The sequence below is a fragment of the Macaca thibetana genome, chromosome 4 (genome assembly GCF_024542745.1).
Source record: "Macaca thibetana thibetana isolate TM-01 chromosome 4, ASM2454274v1, whole genome shotgun sequence".
NCBI lineage: Eukaryota > Metazoa > Chordata > Mammalia > Primates > Cercopithecidae > Macaca > Macaca thibetana.
Window position 1 is genome coordinate 118,780,453 of NC_065581.1, and position 21,732 is coordinate 118,802,184.

At 35.2% G+C, this 21,732-nt stretch overlaps 1 protein-coding gene and 1 long non-coding RNA gene across 3 annotated transcripts in view; one reads left to right on the forward strand and one right to left on the reverse strand.

Annotated features, from left to right (window-relative positions):
• FBXO30 (F-box protein 30) overlaps window positions 1-21,732 on the forward strand; it is a 25,881-nt gene continuing 4,149 nt past the window's right edge. The window contains exons 1-3 of one of the 2 annotated variants that reach the window (XM_050787361.1): window positions 1-195; window positions 8,320-10,366; window positions 14,377-16,550. In XM_050787361.1, the coding sequence (XP_050643318.1) occupies window positions 8,336-10,366; window positions 14,377-14,580 (2,235 nt within the window). In that variant the 5' untranslated portion in view covers window positions 1-195; window positions 8,320-8,335 and the 3' untranslated portion in view covers window positions 14,581-16,550. Of the gene's footprint in view, window positions 196-8,319; window positions 10,367-14,376; window positions 16,551-21,732 lie in introns of those variants that run through there. The other variant, XM_050787362.1, reaches the window with a different exon arrangement.
• The window catches only part of LOC126952632 (uncharacterized), a 25,929-nt gene continuing 21,348 nt past the window's right edge, over window positions 17,152-21,732 (reverse strand). Inside the window, exon 4 of the long non-coding RNA XR_007724965.1 lies at window positions 17,152-17,979. This is a non-coding gene — a long non-coding RNA (uncharacterized LOC126952632). The remainder of the gene's footprint in view (window positions 17,980-21,732) is intronic.

Here is a 21,732-nt window from a genome sequence, read left to right on the forward strand (position 1 = left end):
CGCCAGGAGGGCGGCTGCCTCTGGAGTAGGCCGGCTGGAGAAGAGAAAAGGCGGCGGCCCGGCTGGGGAAGAGGGGTGGAGGAGGCGGTCCGGACGGCTGTTTGGGGCACTGAGCGTCGCCGGGACAGAGCGGAGCAACTGGGCACGGCGTCCAGGGCAGCTAGGGCCTGGGCCGCGGTTCGGCCGCGCTGGCCGGTGAGTGTCGAGAGGCCGGCAGAGGAGGCCGGCGCCGTCCGCCCTGCGGCGGGGACCGAGGCGGCGGCTGGGCAGTTAGAGGCCGGCAGCCGGGATCAAGGCGCTGGCGCTGGCGACCGTGGGGTTGACGGGCCCGGCCTGGAGTGGAGGAAAGGCGGCTGACCCCGGTCCTTTCGCGTCCCGGGTCGGCCGTCCGGTCGCGCTGAGAAGGGGTCCGTGGCGCTGGTGTCCGCGCCCGGCAGCATGCCTGGCCAGCCGTTGAGGTCAGCAAATGGCGACTCAAGCCCCGAGGGTACCGACCTCCGTGTTCCCCCCAGTTTGTGTGTCTGTGTATTGGGAAGGGACGAAGGAGGAGTTAAACTTAGGGAACCCTAAGCTTCTTGTTGAGTCTGGCTTTTAGAAACTTGGGTTCTTTGGGGACAAATGGGTTAAAGTAAGACTAGGGAGGCATCATCCACTGTCTGCACGGGATGAGCAAAGTTGGTAACTTTTCCATTCATGGAAGTGAGAGGTTCTTATCCTTAGCCTCGGTCGTTATTAAAGGGAAACTTCCTTATTTTGCCGACCTGAGGTTATTTGTGTTGTTCCACGACCTGCACCTTGGAACTGCTTTGCTTGGAAGGGGTTTATAGAGCGCGTGCTGAATTTAGAGTAATCTGCCAATATGTTTTTAACGTGTGTATTTGGGAGTATAGAGGCAAAGAGGCAGAACAGTATGTATTTACCATGATCCTAGTACTCCATTTCCCTTTCCCTTTCTCTTGTGTTTTTTTTTTTTTTTTTTTTTTTTTTTTTGAGCCCTGTCGTAAGTCCCAAATAAAAGATGCTTGGGAACGAATTGACCTTTTATTCCATGATTACTTCGTTGACTCTGATCCAAGATGAAGTTATTTATGGGCATTATGATATCGGTGTAGATTAAGTTAAAACTCTTTTAATACAAAATCCCAAACTTTTTAAATTTCCATTTGCTCAATTTCAATAGTTTGTTCTTTAGAGACCTATGCAAATTATATTAACAGGTTTTGCATTTGCTCATACTAAGGTTTTCCAAAGCAGTCCAGTTGTTGACATGGCAAAAGGAAAAGAGTAGCATAAAATAAACCTTTAGGGTTTTTCAGAGGGTTAGATTTCAATATGCGGTTTCCGCTGAATCACTCTTCTTAATGCTTAGTCACTGTTTCTCATCACAGAAGTTTAATTGGGGGTAACATGGTGTTTTGCTAACTTTTTAAATTGCCAATTTGTTTTTACCTAGCACTTTAGTGCCGTGACGTAACTTTTTTTTTTTTTTTAAATTCTGGTAATAGTGTAGTTTCGTGAATGCTATAAGAGAACTGAGGTTTCCAATATAGGCACACTTTAATGTATACCAAGTGTACTAGGTATTTAATTTCAATCCAGTATTTCTCCCGGTCTAGCATTGGGAGACTTCTTCTAAAAAGTGTCCTAATATATCATTAAAAAGCAATATTATATAGGTAATGATAGCGTGTATAGAGAGGTACCTTAAGGTCACTAAAATAGGCATTAGTTAATGCTTACTGTTTGATATAACATGTTTCTAAGATGTGAATATTTTAATGGGTAAGCCCTATGCTATTCCGTATGATTTTGGATAAATCTTTTAATTCAGTTCCTAAGACTGCTTATTTGATAAAAGGAGTTAGTACATACTATGGAATGTCATTGTATTTGTAGAATTTTTTGACATAAAACAATTGAGTCAAAGGCTGTATAAAATATAAATTAAATTCAAATTCAGTGTGATGAAATAGAGGAGATTGGCCTTAAACAAGTTGCTTCTATATTTTAGGTAGATAGATGTTAGATGCAGACAGGCGGATCAGTTAAAACCCAGTCTATGAAAATCTTTTTTTTAAAGAATGGGTAATGTTATTACTAGGTAGTTCTTCGTATGATTGCATTTAATTAATGATCTCATAAAAATAATTACACATACAATTTTTGTGTATGTAAGTGTGGCTGTTGTGCAAATCGAAGTACATCTGGTTTCTGAGAAGTACATGTTTATATCCTATTGGACATACACATAATTGTAAACAACCTTTTTAAAGTTCTAGGTTGTTTCCAGAGTAAAGTAACTGCCTCAAGGTCACTAAGCTGAGACTCCTTGGAAGCCCATTCCCCCATGTCATGTTACCTGTTTTAATAAACTGAGTTCTGCCGTTTGGGTGGATTATTTCTATCTGAGTATCAACTCAAATAGGTTCGAGTCTGAGTATTAAATATTTATTAATACTATTTCAATTTCCTATGTAAGTCTGTGATCGTTTCATTTGCTTATTTAGTGGAGAACATTGCAAATAGATATCGCTTTAGAATATGCTACTCATGACCATGACCATATTTAGAAATGAAGAATATATGTTTTGATATATCTGGAACAATAAAACGTAAAAAAAATCCATATAATTAGGTCATCCATTTTATAAATGAAAACGAAAGTTTAATAAAAGAATGTATACCTTGTAATCCATTTAGCCATTTGGGATTGAAAGCTAGTGCTTTGAGTTGGTAATTTAAGGATGTCTTTTTGATTTTGTCTAACCAGTGCCCCCCAAACCCAGCTCTTTTTAAACAGTAAGATAAGATGCCTAACTGAGGTACAGATTTATTATCATTTTTTAAAGCTGAGTGCGCCTGATAAACAGATCAGTCAGTAGAGGTACTATGCACTAGTACCTCTGGACTTTACAAGGGATGAGATTTGCACTGGAAGAGCTGATAAGTGATTGCTAAATTTGAAATTTCATTTGTGGACTTAACTTGTAATAATGGTTAATTAATTGAACAAATCTGTCTATAGTTTTATATCAGCCTTACATTGGAACAGTATATTACTGTTTTAAGTATATTTTATTTAATACCATGTTAATTGTAATATTAAGCTGTAGGCTGATAGCACTTCCTATTTTGAACTTCTTTTTCTCACTCTCTATTCAGGTACCTTTGCATGTGTAGACCTTAATCTCTTCCTTTCTTTTTGAACCCAGTGCTTCTGTATTCATTTTTTTTTTTTTCCAGTAATTGGTCTGCAGGTTTGATTAGGGAATTAAAATAGTAGAAATATATAAGGTAAATGCTTCTTCCTGTGTTTCTCATATTATTATTATTTAAGATTTTAAAACAATGGAAGGTTGAAACTAACTTTCTCTGATTTGCTTTTTTGATAGATGATTTGTCTAACTCCATATATAATGCCTGAAACATATTACTTATGTGCTCAACATATGTTTGAGCACCATTGACTTTTTATGGCCAGTACAGTGAAGTAATTTTGATTCAGTTTGATTGATGCCAGATCTGTAAGGTATTTTTATGTGGAATATGTAGTTTTCCATGAAATGAAGACTCTGATTTGTCCATTTCATTATTTCCTTATAATTCTTCGTGTATTTAACACAAATGGGTCTCTAATTGAGGCAGAATTTTGAATGTAGGGAACATAAGAATGAATGAGACAGAGATGATTCTGACTTTCATGGAGCTTATAGTTTTCCTGTGGAAATAGATATTAAACAAAACAATGACTTACTTAGAGTAGTCACTAGTATTACCAGGGAAAAAGGCATTGTGTAATGGGTACACACAATAGGGGATCCATACCTTGTCTTTGGAGTATGTGGAAAAGGAACACATAAGCGGAGGTTTAGGGTTGAGGCAGTAGGGGTGTGTGTGGAGGAAAAGATATGTGTCTCTGTCTGTGTGTTAGAGGTAAAGGCAGACATTAGGAACAGCCTTGAAGCAGCAGGTTATTTTGAATACATTAGATGACTCTTATGTTTTAAAATCATGCTAATTTGCACTTCTTTATATTTACTTACCTCCTTATGTATTTTAATGAATTTTTAAAAATACTTTTTTGAGGTCAATGTATTTATGCCTTTAATGACAAGATCTCATTTCATTATATGGGAAAATGCCATGTCTTAGAACTATTTTTATGAATTGCTTGTCAGCCACTGAGTATGAGTTGGCAAAGAACTTCTCTTAGAGAAAATTGAAAGAATTGAAAACATTTGATGATTTACTAATATTTTCAGGTCCAGCGAAACTTTTCCAATAATTTAAATTCAAGTGTAAATTATTAGAGATGTTAGTTGTTTTCTACTGTGCCTGCTGTGTAACTGATAAATAAGAGATTGATGTTTTTAAACCTGTTCTACAGGATTTACAGGCAGTTGCAAAATACTTTATAAAGGCACGTTTAATTTGATCTAGTGGTCTTGATTAGGTGGAGGATGAATCTAGGGGAGTTTTAAATTCAATACTCAGAATACTCTTAGTATTGACTACTGTATTTTCTTAATTTTTTTCTTAATATAGTTAATAGGAAAATGGAATTGAAATTCATTCCTCATTTGTATGGCTATTTTAAGAATTGTTAAATTTAGTAATGTAATGTTCTGTACACTTATACTGAGCATTATCTATGTAAATTATTCTTCAAATAATTTAAAACATATATATTCAAAGCAGAGTAAAATGCTATTAAAATTGGAAGAGACCAAAAGACTTTCTTGACCACAGGAGTGATTAAGTACTGGGATAAACTACAAGCAAAGTTGTGTAATCTCCATTACTCACATAATGTCTTAACATTGGATCACCAGTTACAGAAGTGCCGCCTTATGTTTTTAAACTTTTATAAGTAAACATACCTGTTATTGTCCATGGATGTTGATCGGACATGGAGCTAGAACATATAGTCCTATCTCTGCCACTTACTAGGTAGATGACCTTGGCAAATCACTTACTCTTTCTGAACCTCAGTTTCCTCCAGGTTGTTATAAAGACGTGTAAAGAAGGATAAAATAGGCACATAATTACTGTTCTCTCTTCCTTCTAAGTCTACTTCAGAAAATAATAAATGTTATGAACTTGTTGCTATGAATGCTTTTTTAAAACCTTATTCAAAGGGGGATGGATAGTGTAAAAGAGACTATTTATTTGAAGCTTGACTACTTTCCTTCTACCTTTGAAAATTATGGCTGTTTCTGCTTTTAACTCAGACCCTGTTTCAAGCAGTCGCTATTTTAAGCGCTTTTGAATTAAGTGATATTTTTAAGATGTGTTTTCCCTGGTGGTGTCATGTGATGGTGTGTACAGTAACATAAAGTGTCCCTAAAAGTTCTGAGAGCACTGGTTACTTCTGTTGAAACTGCTTGTATTTTTAGGTTTCTCCCTTAGTAACAGTCAAGCTTGTAACCTTCAGCATGTGAGATCAGCTCAGTCTAGTTCTTGCAAAATAAGAAAGCTACAGCTGTTTCACAATCTAATCACTCAGTAAGATTTGTTGTAATTCTTAATAAAGTTTCTCTTTAAATGTCCGGTTAATTTACAAATGTTTGTCACTAGTCTTTTTCTATATGACTATTTTAGTATGTCTATTTTTATAGTTCTATACTTATCTTTAAAATTTATGAAGATAAACATTTAAAAATATTCAACTCATAATTTGTAATTTTTGACACAATTTAAAAATACAGTTTTGGTGTTGAGTATGTACCTTGTCTTTTGTTTGACATCATTGAACACCATAATATCAATTTGGAACTTTTCTACTGAATCAAGAAAAACTCTGTTGATGATGATTCACGTACACTTTTGTTCTTCTAGTTTGAGAAAACTCATGCCTCAACTGGAGAAAAAGATAATAGCAATTGAGAGTGATTAATTAGTTACCTGGAGCCAAGATAGATTTTATGGAAAAATATGTCATAGGGTTAACAATGTCTTATGCACTGAGGTGAAGAAAACAGGGTAAGAATCACCTTCCAGTCCAGAAAATTCTTGTCTACTACAATGCAATTTGATTTTGGAAATGTTGAACTGAGTTGCCCGTGCCATATACAAGTAGAAATATATCATAAGTAATCCATTGTAGAGAGTGAAGAGGAGTTTGAAAGAGGAATCTGGTAGGATGTATAGATGGATTTTCAGCATATGTGTGGTAATTGAAACTTTTGGAGAAAATGAAAGCACCCAGGGAGAATGTGCAGAATAAGCAAAAAATGACATAAGCCCTGAAGAAATGTAATATTTAAGTAATTATTATTGAGGAATAGTTAAGAAAACTAAGGGTAGGAGAAAGACTGGAGTGACATCATGAAAAGTAAGAGGATGTAATAGTCCCAAAATAAGAGATTAGTCATCATCACGATACAGTGGCCACGGAAGATGGGGTCTGGAAAAATATGCCCTCCAGATTTAGTATTGAGGTTCTCAGCAGAGTGGTTTTAAGAGGGGTAGTAAAAATAGAGCCAGAATAGAGAGTTAAAGGACATATAGGAGATTAGAAGTTTTTTGGTGGTATTTTTTTTTTAGAAAACTTGACTGGATAAGAAAAAAAAATGGTGGCAAAGGGCGGATATTATGTTATTATTTCAATTATTATTATCACTTTTTGAGACAGAGTCTCACTGTGTCACCCAGGCTGGAATGCGGGGGTGCACAATCATGGCTTACTGCAGCATTAATCTCCTGGGCTCAATTGAGCCTCCTGCCTTGGCTTCCCAAGTAGCTGGGATTATAGGTACATGTCACTATGCCTGGCTAATTTTTTTGTTTTTGTTTTGTAGAGAGAGGGTCTTACTATGTTGTCCAGGCTGGTCTTGAACTCTAGGCCTCAAACGACCCTCCTATCTTGGCTCCCAAAGTGCTGGGATTACAGGTTTGAGACACCATGACTATTATTTCAGTTTTTAGAGGTTAAATAATCTTTTAAGTTTTTATTGCTAATAGGAAACACGCCAGTAAAGAAGTTGATTATACTAAAAATACATTGAATAGACTCACTAATTATAATTAAGTCAATATATTATGGTTAGACTTTTATTTTTGATGTAAAACTTTTCTTTATAAAAGTTACAGTGCAAATTTTAAAGCAGGAAAGACTTAATCCATTCATGTTATTTTATAGAACTATTTCTCTGCTTACAATTCTCAGTGACTTCCAGTTGTAAAAGTGTGAACTCTTTAGAGCAGCATAAAGCACTCATTATGATTTGCCTTATTCCTTTCTGGCCTCATCTTTTACAGATACCTTGCATTTTTCCCTGTGATCCAACAATACTAGGGAACTTGAGGTTTTGCTAATTCATGCTTTTTGGTATTTGCATTTGCTATTACTTCAGCACTGAATTCCTCTCGTTTTTACCAGTTTACCCTCCCGTACTTAAGACCTCTCTTTCAAGACTACTGTGAATTATTTTTTAATCCCTACTCATATTGATTATTATCTTCTCTATTTGTACCATTTTACTTCTATCATATGGACCACATAAAAACGACATACACTTTTTACTGTCTTTGACATCTTGCTGTAGCTTTTTGAGAGGAGGCACCGTGACTTGCTAATCTTCATATTGCCACACCGAACACAGTGCCTGATCCATGATAAACAATAAATAGGCATTTAGTGAATGAATGTGACCCTCAAAAGTAAGTGATTGGCCCACAGCCACAGAGCTTGAGCTAGAACTTTTATTTTCTGGATAAATTCCTTGTATGTTCTAATTAAGACTTAATTTGTTGCGGAATTTATTAAGGCATATATAGAAGGAGGGATCAATAGATGAAATCTTAAATGAATTCATTTAGAAGGAATGAAAAGAAAACTTCTAATAAAGTTTTAAATACATTCATGAAATTCATACTGTTCTTTTTTAGTAATATGAAGTCTCTGCAATGTGGGGTACAATCAAAATCAGTTTAGTTGAAATTAGAAAGATAAAAGTGAAAACACTCTGAAATCTAAAATGCACATTAACTTGTTTTTAGCATTATGTAGTATACAGTATTAGAATTTAAATCATATATTTTGAAACTTTTGCGCTTTTAGGCATATTGTTATATGGTATATAAAAATGAGCCCTTATGACATTCTATAGTATTGAATTGTTACTAGAATATAAGTGCTTACGTCCTTTCAAGACATTGATTATATGTAAAATTAACTGGTTAAATATGTTTATTTTATATATGTCATCCTAAAATAAACCAAGATATTAGATACATTAGTGATTTAATTATTAAACAATTTTGAAAAATCAACAATTTTTTGGCTAACTTCTTATCTTTTTCCATTTCATCAACCAGAGCTGTGCTAGCCATTATGGAGGAGCAGCTGCAGCATTCCCATTGTGTGAATTGTGTCAGTAGACGGTGCATGACTAGACCAGAGCCTGGGATTTCCTGTGATTTGATTGGTTGTCCATTGGTTTGTGGTGCAGTTTTCCATTCTTGTAAAGCTGAAGAGCATCGACTTTTATGTCCATTTGAACGAGTGCCTTGCTTAAATAGTGACTTTGGATGTCCGTTTACCATGGCCCGAAATAAAGTTGCTGAACATCTGGAAATGTGTCCTGCAAGTGTGGTGTGCTGTACTATGGAATGGAATCGATGGCCAGTTAGTTATGCAGACCGGAAATCATATGAAAATCTAAGCAGAGATGTTGATGAAGTGGCACAATTGGATATGGCCTTGGCTCTTCAAGACCAAAGGATGCTCTTAGAATCCCTCAAAGTAGCCACCATGATGTCAAAAGCAACTGATAAAGTATCCAAACCTAGAGAACAAATCTCAGTTAAATCAAGTGTCCCAGAAATACCACATACTAATGGTTTGGTATCTGTTGATGAAGAATCTTATGGTGCACTTTATCAAGCTACTGTAGAAACAACCAGAAGTTTGGCTGCTGCTTTGGATATCCTGAATACTGCTACAAGAGACATTGGCATGTTAAATACAAGTATCCCAAATGACATGGATGAAGAGCAAAATGCGAGAGAAAGCTTAGAGGATCAAAACTTGAAAGACCAAGATCATCTTTATGAGGAGGAGATAGGAGCAGTAGGTGGAATTGACTACAATGACACAGATCAGAATGCCCAGTCTGAACAAAATGGTTCAAGTGATTTATTATGTGACTTGAATACAAGTTCTTATGACACTTCAGCTCTTTGTAATGGCTTTCCTTTGGAAAATATATGTACCCAGGTCATAGACCAGAATCAGAATTTACATGGTGATTCAAAACAAAGTAACTTAACAAATGGAGACCGTGTGGCATCAGATGGCACTTCAAAACCTTCCAGCTCACTTGCGGTAGCAGCACAACTTAGGGAAATAATACCATCCAGTGCCTTGCCTAATGGCACGGTTCAGCATATCCTCATGCCAGATGATGAGGATGAAGGTGAATTGTGTTGGAAAAAAGTAGACTTAGGGGACTTGAAGAATGTGGATGTCTTATCTTTCAGTCATGCTCCTTCATTCAGTTTTCTTTCTAATTCATGTTGGTGTAAACCAAAGGAAGATAAAGCAGTAGATACATCAGATTTGGAAGTTGCAGAAGATCCCATGGGCCTCCAAGGAATAGATCTGATCACAGCAGCGCTGCTGTTTTGTCTAGGAGATTCTCCAGGAGGTCGGGGTATATCTGATAGCCGCATGGCTGATATTTATCATATTGACGTTGGGACTCAGACTTTTTCACTTCCATCTGCAATATTAGCTACAAATACAATGGTTGGGGAGATAGCTTCAGCTTCAGCTTGTGATCATGCCAATCCACAGCTTTCAAATCCAAGTCCATTTCAGACACTTGGGCTGGATTTAGTATTGGAATGTGTCGCTAGGTACCAACCCAAGCAGCGTTCAATGTTTACCTTTGTGTGTGGACAGTTATTTAGAAGGAAAGAATTTTCTTCCCATTTTAAGAATGTGCATGGTGACATTCATGCTGGACTCAATGGCTGGATGGAACAGAGGTGCCCTTTAGCTTACTATGGTTGTACCTATTCTCAGCGTAGATTTTGTCCATCAATACAAGGAGCGAAGATTATACATGATCGCCATTTGCGGTCATTTGGAGTTCAGCCATGTGTATCTACAGTATTAGTGGAGCCTGCTAGAAACTGTGTGTTGGGATTACATAATGACCATCTAAGTAGTCTTCCTTTTGAGGTCCTGCAGCATATTGCAGGCTTTCTTGATGGCTTCAGTTTATGCCAGCTCTCATGTGTATCCAAGTTAATGAGGGATGTGTGTGGCAGCCTGCTTCAGTCTCGTGGCATGGTCATACTGCAGTGGGGGAAAAGGAAGTATCCAGAAGGAAATTCATCATGGCAGATAAAAGAAAAGGTTAGTGTAATCTTTACAGCCTTTTATTTGACATAAAGAGGGCTTTCGTAATACTGCTGAATTAATACAATTAATATCTTGTTGAGAAATTGACCATTCCCTAAAACTTACTAAATCAATGTGATGACAGAATTTTTTTAATGGAAATTAATAATGAACTAGGATAGTTAGAATTGTTTGCCATAATTATAGGTTTACTAGAACTAGATTATAATCTAATATGGCAGAGACCACTTATGTTTCTCAATTTTTCTATAACAACTCTTTTTTGTTTGGGTCCATTTTACCATCTTCTAATTTGGATTCCATCTGAAAAATTTGCATCATAAGATAATGGAGGAAGTAAGAAGAGGGTTTTTTTCCTGCTTGTAATTGTCTCTCCATTCTATGGCCATTTCGTTCTTAGGATTTGGTTGTTTCAGGTATAACCTAAATAGCGAGAGATGAGAAAAAGTTATAACTACGACTATGGTCATATATTAAAGTGACCAGAGGAACATAAATGGATGAATGAGGAAATGCTTCAGGCTCGTGTGAGAAAACAGTAGGGCAGTAGGATTTGATATTTTGGGTGGGGACTCGGTTTAGTGGAGTCCAAAGAAGTGATGCATACTGTATTGGAAACTTGAGCTGGAGATTTAGGCAGACCTAAGCAAATTCAAGCTACACCATTTTCCTTCTGTGATACCCTACTTTTGCTCAGCTTCTATTTGGCACTACTCAGTAGGACCTGGAAGGCATTACAGATATCTTTGATTGAAGGTGTTTTTTATTTTTGAACACTTACAATATGAAGCTTTTACATTTTATAAAGTGGAAACAATTGTGATAAACTTTACATTTAGTTGCACAGCATTCAAACTGGTTGCTTTATTTGTAGCACCTTTAAGTTTTCTTTCATTCATTGCACTGATTTTTCAGAATTCTACATCCACTTGGTTTCCCTGAGGCTTTGACCAATAAATGATCACATAAATTGTTTCATGATTTTTTTTTTTCCCAAAAGGGAATTTCTGATGGCAGAAAGTTTCTACCACTTGTGTTTGTGTGTATTTTTGTTTTCCATATGATTTTGTATCTTTTCTTCCCTTTGGGATGGGACACTCTTAGTATGGTCTTTTTATCTTTGCCTACTAGTATTGACATATGGAGTGAAATGTTTTTTGGGGATTCTATAATCATTCCTGCAGAAAATCTCACCTACTCTTCAAATTTAACTCGCCATCATTTATGTAGATTAGTCACACATCTGTCTCCTAGCCATTTGCTCCACTATACACAAGCATCTACTGGACATTTCCACTTGATTACCCTACAGCTTTCTCAAACTCAACATATCCAGCCTACTCCAGTCCTCCCCCTCTTAGTCTGAGAAAGTGGCACCATCATCACCAAGTATCCTAAACCAGGAATTTAGGAGTTATGTTGACTGCTTTTTCTCCCCCCTTTGTTTTTATTCAGATACTCATGAAGTCCTGTTTATTTTCCCTTTCTCATACCTCTCAGGTTTGCTTCTCTGTTTGCACTGCCATTTCCCAAGTTCATTCCCAACTTTAGTAGTCTCCTAGACTACAACAACAGCTTCCTTCTAACTGGGTTCCTACTTCCATTTGGGCCCTTCTAAAATATATTCTGTACACAAGAGCTAATGTGATATGTATTTTCTTGAATACAGTTCTTACACTGTCACTGCAGTGCTTAAAAACGTGTTTAATATTTGTTCATCACCCCGGGATAGAGTCCAGCTCCTTAATAAAACATTTGAGACTTTTCGTAATCTCATCTTTATCTTTTCACTTTCCTTTTCATTTTATACTGTAACCATGTTGATTTACTGACAGTTCCCTAATGTTTTTTCTTGCATTAAGTCTTTAAAGTATGCCATCCCTAATACTCACACTTGAGCACCTGCAATATGCTACTCAGTGTGCATTAGTACTTGTATTAACTTACATAATCCACTGTCCCCATTTTACAGACAAACAGAGGTTAAGTAAGCTTGCCAACTAATTGACTTAGGAAACTGGTTTCTCCATCTTTTGATCTTCATCTTTCTTGCTGTGTCCTGCTTACTCTTCAGGTTTTACCTCCTGAAGATAGCTTCTTGGCACCCAAACCCTGACACCTTCTGAGAGTTGCACTGCTCTGTGTTCCTGTGGTGCTCCATTATATACCTCTACTAAAGAACTCACTGTGCTGTTTTGAAATTGATTGATCAGTTTCAGTCACTAGACTGTAAATTCCTTGAGAAGTGGGACTCTCAGGGAACCAAAATACTCCCTTGCATAGCAGCTACTATGTAGTAGGCACTCAGTAAATACTTGATGCGTACTTGGATGAAAGATGGATCCATTACTAAGAAATCTTGTAATCAGCAGGGGGAGTCATACATTTTCTTTTGCCTGCTTTTCCTAAGTTTGCTTCAGCAGACTCTCAGTTGTACGGAAGTAGAGAGACTGCCTGTCTCCATTGAATCTTTCAGCTAATTCACCTGCCAAAGCTTAAAGAAAACTAATGCCTTTGTAGTTTTGTGAGCATAGGGAATGGTAAGGGAGGCTAGTGACATCTATACTATCACTAGGCCTTCACTGACTCCTGGGAAATTACTCCATAAAGGGTAATTGATCATAACCCTAAGGAGTATAGGGGGTACCCTTGTGCTGAACAATGGGGACTTTCTATTGCTAGTTGACAAATAATTGGTTTCCCACAAAATTTGAAGACATCTAGCCACCCCGAGAAGATATTACCTTGCTTTCCTGAGAAGCAATAAATGCTGAGGGTTTTGCTTAAATCTGGCACTCTCTAAAGCAGGGGTGTCCAATTTGTTGGCTTCCCTGGGCCACATTGGTAGAAAAAATTGTCTTGGGCCACACATAAAATACACTAACTACAGCTGATGAGCTAAAAAAAAAAAAAAAAAAAAAAAAATTCAGATAACGTTTTAAGACAGTTTACGAATTTGTGTTGGACTGCATTCAAAGCTGTCCTGGACCACATGCTGCTCACGGGACCCGGGTTAGACAGGCTTGTTCTAAAGCATCTGCTGTTCAACGCATTGTAAACTATTCCCTGTATCAACATTTGCCTGTTGATACACTTAGCAGGGATGCCTAGGCCTGTCCTGCCCCATTCATGCTTGTTATCTAGGTCTGTCCTGCTCTGCATTCATGCTTGTTACTTATGTTCAGGTAGCTATATGTTTCATTTGTAAAGATGAGGGGCATGGGGCACAGTCTTTACTGGACTAATAATTTGACAGTGCTTTAGGGCCTAGAGCTGTTGGGGGGACAAAAGGGGAAGAAGCCAATATTTTTACCTACAGACATGAATAGGGATGGCGGGTGAATATTTTGCCTAGAAACATGTTTTACAATGATATGAACTAAAATAGGATCCACTTTACAAATATTATTTTTATATAAAATTTCAGAGCGATTTTGAACAAATCGAAGTACTTGAATATTATTAAGCACCTTTAGTACTTGTGAACAGCAGGAAAATAAGCTTACCTTGGCATACATTATTCTAAGGTATTTTGTAGTACTGATAGTATAAATAGGAATGGGAGAGAAAAATCTGGAGAAAAAAAGAAAAACACTTGCATTGTATCTCCAGAGTGTGGTTAGTTCTAGATAGCCAGTCGGAGAGTATGAAAGAATAGTGTGCAGTACATAATATTTTAGGAAATGGCTCTGAATTTGTGCAGTTTTAATTTTATAAAAATCATTTGGTAAGCCAGATTGGGGTGTGATTTTTAATACTGAGTTTTGTCTTTTATTGTTTTTAAATTTATTGAAGTCATAATGTCATAGAAGTGATTTACCTTGTAAATATTTGACAGATATATTTGTATCCAAAAGGATTTGCCAATTTTTAATTTTATAGCTATTTGAAACTTTATATTGGATGCTTCTGCAATAGCAGAAATGTACACAGTAGGAGCAAAAAGTGTGTTTTGATTCTCTACAGATTGACTTGTTTAAATCTAAAGTAGAATTTTCTTGTAGGTATGGCGATTTAGTACTGCATTTTGTTCTGTTAATGAATGGAAATTTGCTGACATCCTAAGCATGGCCGACCACTTGAAGAAATGCAGTTACAATGTTGTCGAGAAACGGGAGGAAGCAATCCCTTTGCCATGTATGTGTGTGACACGAGAACTCACTAAAGAAGGACGTTCACTACGCTCAGTTTTAAAACCTGTACTTTAAAAGTTGTAATTTTACTTGCACATATATGCAAGCACCTAGTATAATTTCTTTGTAATATGTGAAACCTTATTAATGTATTAAATATTACAACTAGCTAAATTTATTGTCACTATGTATATAATGTTTTGAAGTGACATCTATTTTTATAAAGTACTGTTTAGTTGGAAAAAGTTGCCTTAATGTTTGAAATGTGTGAAATTTTTGGAACTTGCTGGACAGGGTGATTTAATTTTTAGCCGCATAATTTTAAGAATTAGTATTTTCAGTGGTGTGCATATTTTGGTTCCTAAATTTTTGCTTCTTAAACTAAAAATATCCTGACCAATTTATTCCTGTTTTCTGTGGGTTGCAACCCATGCAATCAAAAAGCAAAACTTTGACTCAGATTTTTTACAGCATAGGTTTTTCATATAAAAATATTCTCAATTTCTTAAGCACTGCCATAAGATCATTATAATGTTTTTGTTTTTTAGTGCTTCCCTATACAATTGTTAATGCACAGATGATCTCTAATATATACTTACATATGTAAAATCGTAATTAAAGTTTGGTAATGCAGTTTATCATGTTTTAAAAATAATCCACAAAGATGTTTTTAATCTCATATACTTACAATTCAACACAGAGAGTGACCATGTGCAGCCTTCTTTTTTGTTAGATGCCACATCCAAAGACTCATCGCAGTGTGTTATATGACAGGACAATGCAAAAACAAGCAAACAAAAAGCAAGCCTGTGAATATACTGTAATTTGAAACTGCTCCTGGTATTACATATTTGCTGGATATCTAATGTTTTAAAAGAAAATATACCTCATTTTAAGTTTGAATTGGGCATATTGTATAAATTTCAAATATTCAGAATGCAAAGGGCTTAACTATTAAATTTTTGCCTTTTGATGTTTATAAACATTACAACTGTGTTGTTTTAAGACATTTAAAAACATGAAATTTGTTATCTTTTAAAATGACAATCATGTAGAAACGTGTTTTGGTTGACAATCTCTTTGAAACATTTCCAAGTTAATTTCCCATAGGCTTCACTACCAAGAAAGTAAGAATTGCATCTTTGCGTAATGGTCAAGGTATAATGGAAAAATATACCTATTCTTGAAGTAGTTTATTATAGTTTTCAAATTGATTTATACCATTATTAATCTGATGTGGTCTGCTTAAAAAATGAATATATCAGTGTTTAGATATAAATTGCAAAGGTGGGGATATATACTTAAACAATTTGTCTTTAGCATTTGGTAGTCTGAAATGGTGACAGATTGCTTGTTAAAATTGTGAAAACTCTGTTGTGTCCTCTCTTCCTACATTTGTCCCTGAGAGTGCTCTATGATTACTAGGTTCTTGATTCCCATATATGGCAATCAGGCAGAGGCGTTCCTTGGGCATTAGAGAGTTCTGAAGCTTAAGATTTGTTTTGGTTGGGTCAAGTCCTTAGTACAGTTGAAAAATACAGCATTAAAGACTAATCAATTGTTTTGCCTCACCAGTCATTTTAAATAGTAGAATACTTATTTCTCAGTGCTTAAAATTTCTTTTTCAACTGTGAGATTGAATAAGCAGTCTGTATTTCTGTGAAAAAAACAGAAAAAATATATTAAATACCATAAAATATAACTCTGCCTTTTAAAGTTTTGCTGAAGAATGTGTCTGTGGTTAGGAAAGCACAAGCATTGACTTTTGTTTTATAGTTATGCTTTTAAAAATTCATTGTTTTTAAATTTAGACTTCTTATTTCCACACTGGATTATGAGATATTTAATAATTTTCCACCTTATATTTCTTTTACACATTTTGCTGTTCTCTTTTTTGTTATTGTTATGCCACCATACCATTTTGTTAAAATGTTTTCTTTGTGAAACATTTGTTCAAGTTCTAATAAAATTAATATTTTCCCTTAACATGGCTCAATAACTTAAAAAGGTTCATTTAAATAAAATTTTAATACTTGTTTGACAAATTCCAACACAATCATATTGTTTCTGTAGTGTGGATTTTCTGCATGTTATGGTAGTTGTTGATTATCATTGCTCACACATGTTTTACTAGTGAACCTTAATTTTTTAAAAATATGAGACACTCATTACTTAGCTTTCTCTGATCATTCAGTGTCTCGAAAGTAATACCACCTAAGTTCACTGAAAGGCGGAAGAGTTTCTAGCATGGTTATATCTCTAAAAGTCATATAAACCATCTGTCTCTCCTCTTAAGTATGAAAAGGTTTGTATGTTGGCCTAATAGATTGTACTTTGAGAAGTCATCATTGATTCGTTAGTCTTTGCTAAATAGCAAGGTAAAAGGCAAGCATTGGGATGGAGGGAAGTATTTGAATTCACTTTTTTCCTCTGCCTCCTTCCCCAATACTGCCTGTTAGCTTAATCTTTCTCCCTCTCTCCCTCTCCCTTTCCCTTTTTCTCCCTTTCTCACTCTTTTTTACTAGATTTTGAGACTCACAGATCTTACAGCAGTGGTTCCTAAAGTGTGGTCCTTGGACTAGCAGGAACATCAACACCTAGAAATTTGTTAGAAATGCAGATTATTAGGCTTCTCTCCAGACTTAGTGAATCAGGAACTCTGGGGTGGGACCCAGGAATCTGTTTTAACAAGATCTCCAGGTGATTCTAATGCACAGTAAAGTGTTAGAACTTAGAGGGAAGCCTGAGTCATGTCAGCTACACTCTGGTGCATTACTGGAGTGGATATATGTGTGTACCTGTGTGTGTTTGTATAAATATATGTGTAATCAAAAATTGAGAGTAATGGTAATTTATTAATGGTTAAACTATATATGTTGTCTCAATTTTACAGCCATATGACAAAATACACTGGGTACTGTAGTTGGACTTGTATTCTTTAAATTAGTCTTTACTAGTATTTAAAATTTTACTAGTGTTTCTTCTGTTCAAGGTAAATTGCAGTGCAAATTTTAGTTTATTAGCAGTAACATTTAGCCTAGTCATCTCATTCTCTTGTTTAGTGGTTGTGTAGAGTCGTGAACATATTCAGATTATAGGGTAATCAAAGAGTAGAAGTAGACAAATATTGGATTAAATCCTACAAAAATATTTTTAGGGATCTTTTCAACCCTATCAATATGATGTTATGAAAGATTGAATCTCTTGTTTATAGTAGTATAGAACCTTTTCTGATCTTTTTGACTCTGTGCTGCCTCTCTCATCAATGTTGTTGTTATTTATATCTGTCCTTTAACACTGGATGTTGGGATCTTAGTAATGTTGATGATAATAGGATTTTCAGCAAAACTTCCATATCCCTTGAAGATATGGTAGCTTATGTTACTATATTGATAACAGTTTTACCTGTGGAGATTTGACTAGTTTTTAGGTGTTTGGAAGCAAAAGAGTTTTCTTCATGTTTTGCATCCCAACCTGAAAAGACATGGGGTTTATTAATTTTAAAATTTCCTAAGGAAAAATTATTCAAATATTTTAAAATGTGTTTGTTTTGTGCATGACATGCCACATTGGTGTTGTGATTGTGATTGGAGCTTACAGAGTTGGTTGTTTAGAAGTGCAGTAGAAAGAAAGCAATTGGCCCTTATTCTCTGGACAAACTTTTGATGGAAATAATTTCTCTGATAGGTGTTTGACTGGTTATCTAAATGTTGCTGTAAGTAGTCTTACTTAAGATGCTCATAAGGTCTAGGAAGCAGAGAATATTAGTTATACCTTTATCAACTCATCAGTGACTTGTTTCATGGTGTTTAAGATAATTTAATAATGGGGTTTGACAGGATTTATCTGATTTCCAAAAAAGCAAAGTTTGAATTCAGAAAAGATCAACTCTAATGAAGTCCTTTCTAAATAAGGGGAAAGGAAAGATGGTTTGCTTATCTTTTACATAATTATTCCCTTTATTTAAAAGATTAAAGTGAGATCAAGAGATAAAACCTTTCAAATTTGAATTTTATGGATGAGAAAACAGGTACTCAAAATTTAGGCAGTGATTAGTGTACCAGGATATTTGAGAGAGAATTATGTCCTTACATGGATCACTTTTTCACTTTACAAATGCAGGAAGAAAAGAGACATTTAGATGTAAGGAAATTTGGAAAATGTTGTCTAGGATATTTGATTCTTACTGCTTTGGAAAGCATTTTGGGGCAATACCAAAAGGAAACAAACTAACCAGGTGTGGCATGTTGCTCTGAAAACTTTACGAAATTAGGGTCTCTTGCTGAATTTTACAAATAGGTTATTGCATCTATGATTAAACTTTTTAAATAAATTGCTTATACATATGTTTATTTGACATATATAATCTTCATAATTGGCCAGTACACCTTGAGATGTATTAATGGCGATACATCTTTAGGTGCTTTGTTACCTTAGCACATTTCAAAACTGGCATTTTGTATTCAGATTGTTTTATATTTCAGTGTATTATGTGGACAGTGACTTTTCATTAATAAACTACAAAGAAATGGGTTATAAGGAAGATTCATGAACATGCTGTATAGAAATATAGTAAAAATTCATTGATGCAAAGTCCTTTTTTAAAAATAATTTTCAATCTTTTTGATATGCTTCTGTCTTTTACTATGAAGAAAACATTTCTGAAGTGAACTGACAACATAAGGCAAATACTGGGTAAAAATTTAAACATCTCCAAAATCATTAACCCATTTGTATGCAAATATTAGGGAATGGTTCTTCAATACGTAGCTAGTTCTTGTGGTGGTTAATAGTTCGTGTGTTTGAAAGTAATAAAACTGCATTTGTGTTGAACTCTCAAAACCAATTAATCAGGTCAGTTGCTCCTAACAAAGGTAAATTCATCAGATTTAATTTCTACCCTTTTCTAATACAAATTTTTAGAAATTTTCTTTCTCAGATGTAAGGCAAATAGGTTGATATATTTGTTTATTGTTTGACAGAGAAACTGACTAGAGTTAGCTTTTTAATACCCCTTACAGTCAAAAAGTAACATTGTTATATTTTGTTTTAAAATCATACCATTTTACAGTATAATCATACTGCACTGCCATTAGCTATTTGCTGGTATCTATATACTATAATTATGGGGCCATCTAGGTAGAAACCATATCTTATGTGGCTTTGCATCCCTGTTCCTAGCTGAGGGTCTTACAAACATACAGTGATATGGTTTGGCTGTGTTCCCACCAAACCTTGTCTTGAATTGTAACTCCACAATTCCCACATGTTATGAGAGGGACATGCTGGGAGGTAATTGAATCACGGGGCAGGTCTTTCCCATGCTAGTCTCATGATAGTGAATAAGTTTTAAAGTCTGATGACATAAGAACAGTAACAATTTGTTAATATTCAAAAGATTTAAGTTGAAAAAAAAGGGGTCCTGCACTCTGCTGTCCTAGAATATTTTTTTTTTCTGTTGAAATCCTCCTTTCTATATTGTCATTATTGCTTCTTTATCCCATGACTTCAGTTTTCTGGTGAGGTGACCCTGAATTTAGTCATTTTGGTCAGTAGTTTTAGATTTAAGTAACATCACACTTGTTTTAAAGTCTCTCTCAGCTCACCCATGAAGAAACAAATTTTTTTTCATTTTTTTCTTCAAAAATCAGCAAGTCTTGCTGAATCTAACAAGTATCAGCATTCAGGTTTAACCATGTTATTTGATTGAAAGAAACCAAACCATGGAAATAATGGGCACTGTATCTGCTCAAGAGTAAAATTACCCAATGAATAATTATGTCATCTGGATGTCTTTTATATCAATTGATGACTTTTTAAAAAATCTGTATTTTAAATAAAATATGGAAAGAACAGTGTTGGTCCCTACAACATTCCAATAGCTTTGTCATGACAGCCATGACATATGAAATAACTTACTCTGAATGGCCAATAATTCGGTGGACATGAATTCTAAAGATTTTTATTTGCACTTAAAATGTTAAAGTAGTATTGTTCATTTGATCAATGTTTGAATACCAGTCAGTATTGAAAACTTTTAACTGCATTCTGAAAGGTCATTGCACAGATTCACTTACCTCAGATGTCATTTAGCTTCCTTTTCTCATGATTTACATAAATGTTGTTACCTTAAATGCAGAAAGATGTGATATTCTTTGGAGGATAAAAAACCTAAGTGAATGAAGCTAGACACAAAAGGCTACATCTTATATGATTTCATTTATATGAGATATTCAGAATAGGTAAATTCATAGAGATAAATCAGATTCATGGTTGCTGGGGGAGGGGGAGTGACTGCTTCATGGGTATGGGGTTTTCTTTTGGATTGATGAAAATATTGTAGAACAAGATAGTGGGGATAGTTGCATAATATTGTGAATGTGCCAAAATGCCACTGAATTGTATACTTTAAAATGGTATATTTGATGTATATGTTATTACAATTAAAAAGAAAAGAATTTAGTATTTGCAGTCATTACCAAAGCCAAAAACTAGTGTTCTCAATGTTTGTGAAATGCCCAAACCATGGTTTAGAATTAATTTATAGCATTAGTAACATGACAAATCTATTCAGCTTAAAGTTCTCGTAAAATTTGTGAATCCCATCTTAGAAGTACCCCTGACAGCAGCAGAAATAAAGCTGTAATTCATCAAAATTTCCTTATATTTAATACTTCTGTGACTGAGTAATTGACTTCTGTGTCAATGTTTATGTTTTATCTTTTGAAAATTTTTATGATTCCTTGTGGCACATCTCAAACATACTTTTTAAAGATGTGATTTTAAAATCATGCTTTGAAAAAAAATTGTGTAATTTTCAAGGTGATTTTTTTTATAGTTTTATACTTTGTTTCTTTTAAAGAACAAATGCAACTTGTATTAGAGTAAGACTAAATAAATTGTACTGATGTGTACATTTTTATGCTTTTGTATTGTCTTGTGGGGAAAAAAACTATTTGAATCTTAAGATTGGTAGGAACTCTAATGATCATTTAGTTTCTCATTTTATATTTGGAGAAATTGAAGCTGAGGTTATCGGTGTGTCATTCATTTAACAGGCATTTATTGAACACTCATGCCAGGTAATGTGTAGGCTTGGCTCTGGAAGGTTATTTCATGCTTGAAAGTTTCACAGGTAATTTCTTGTTTTCTTGTTTTTTCTTTCATCTAGTAACTATGCCAGACACATGGACAAACGGACAAGTTTCAGAGGAGGGGAGGCTTACG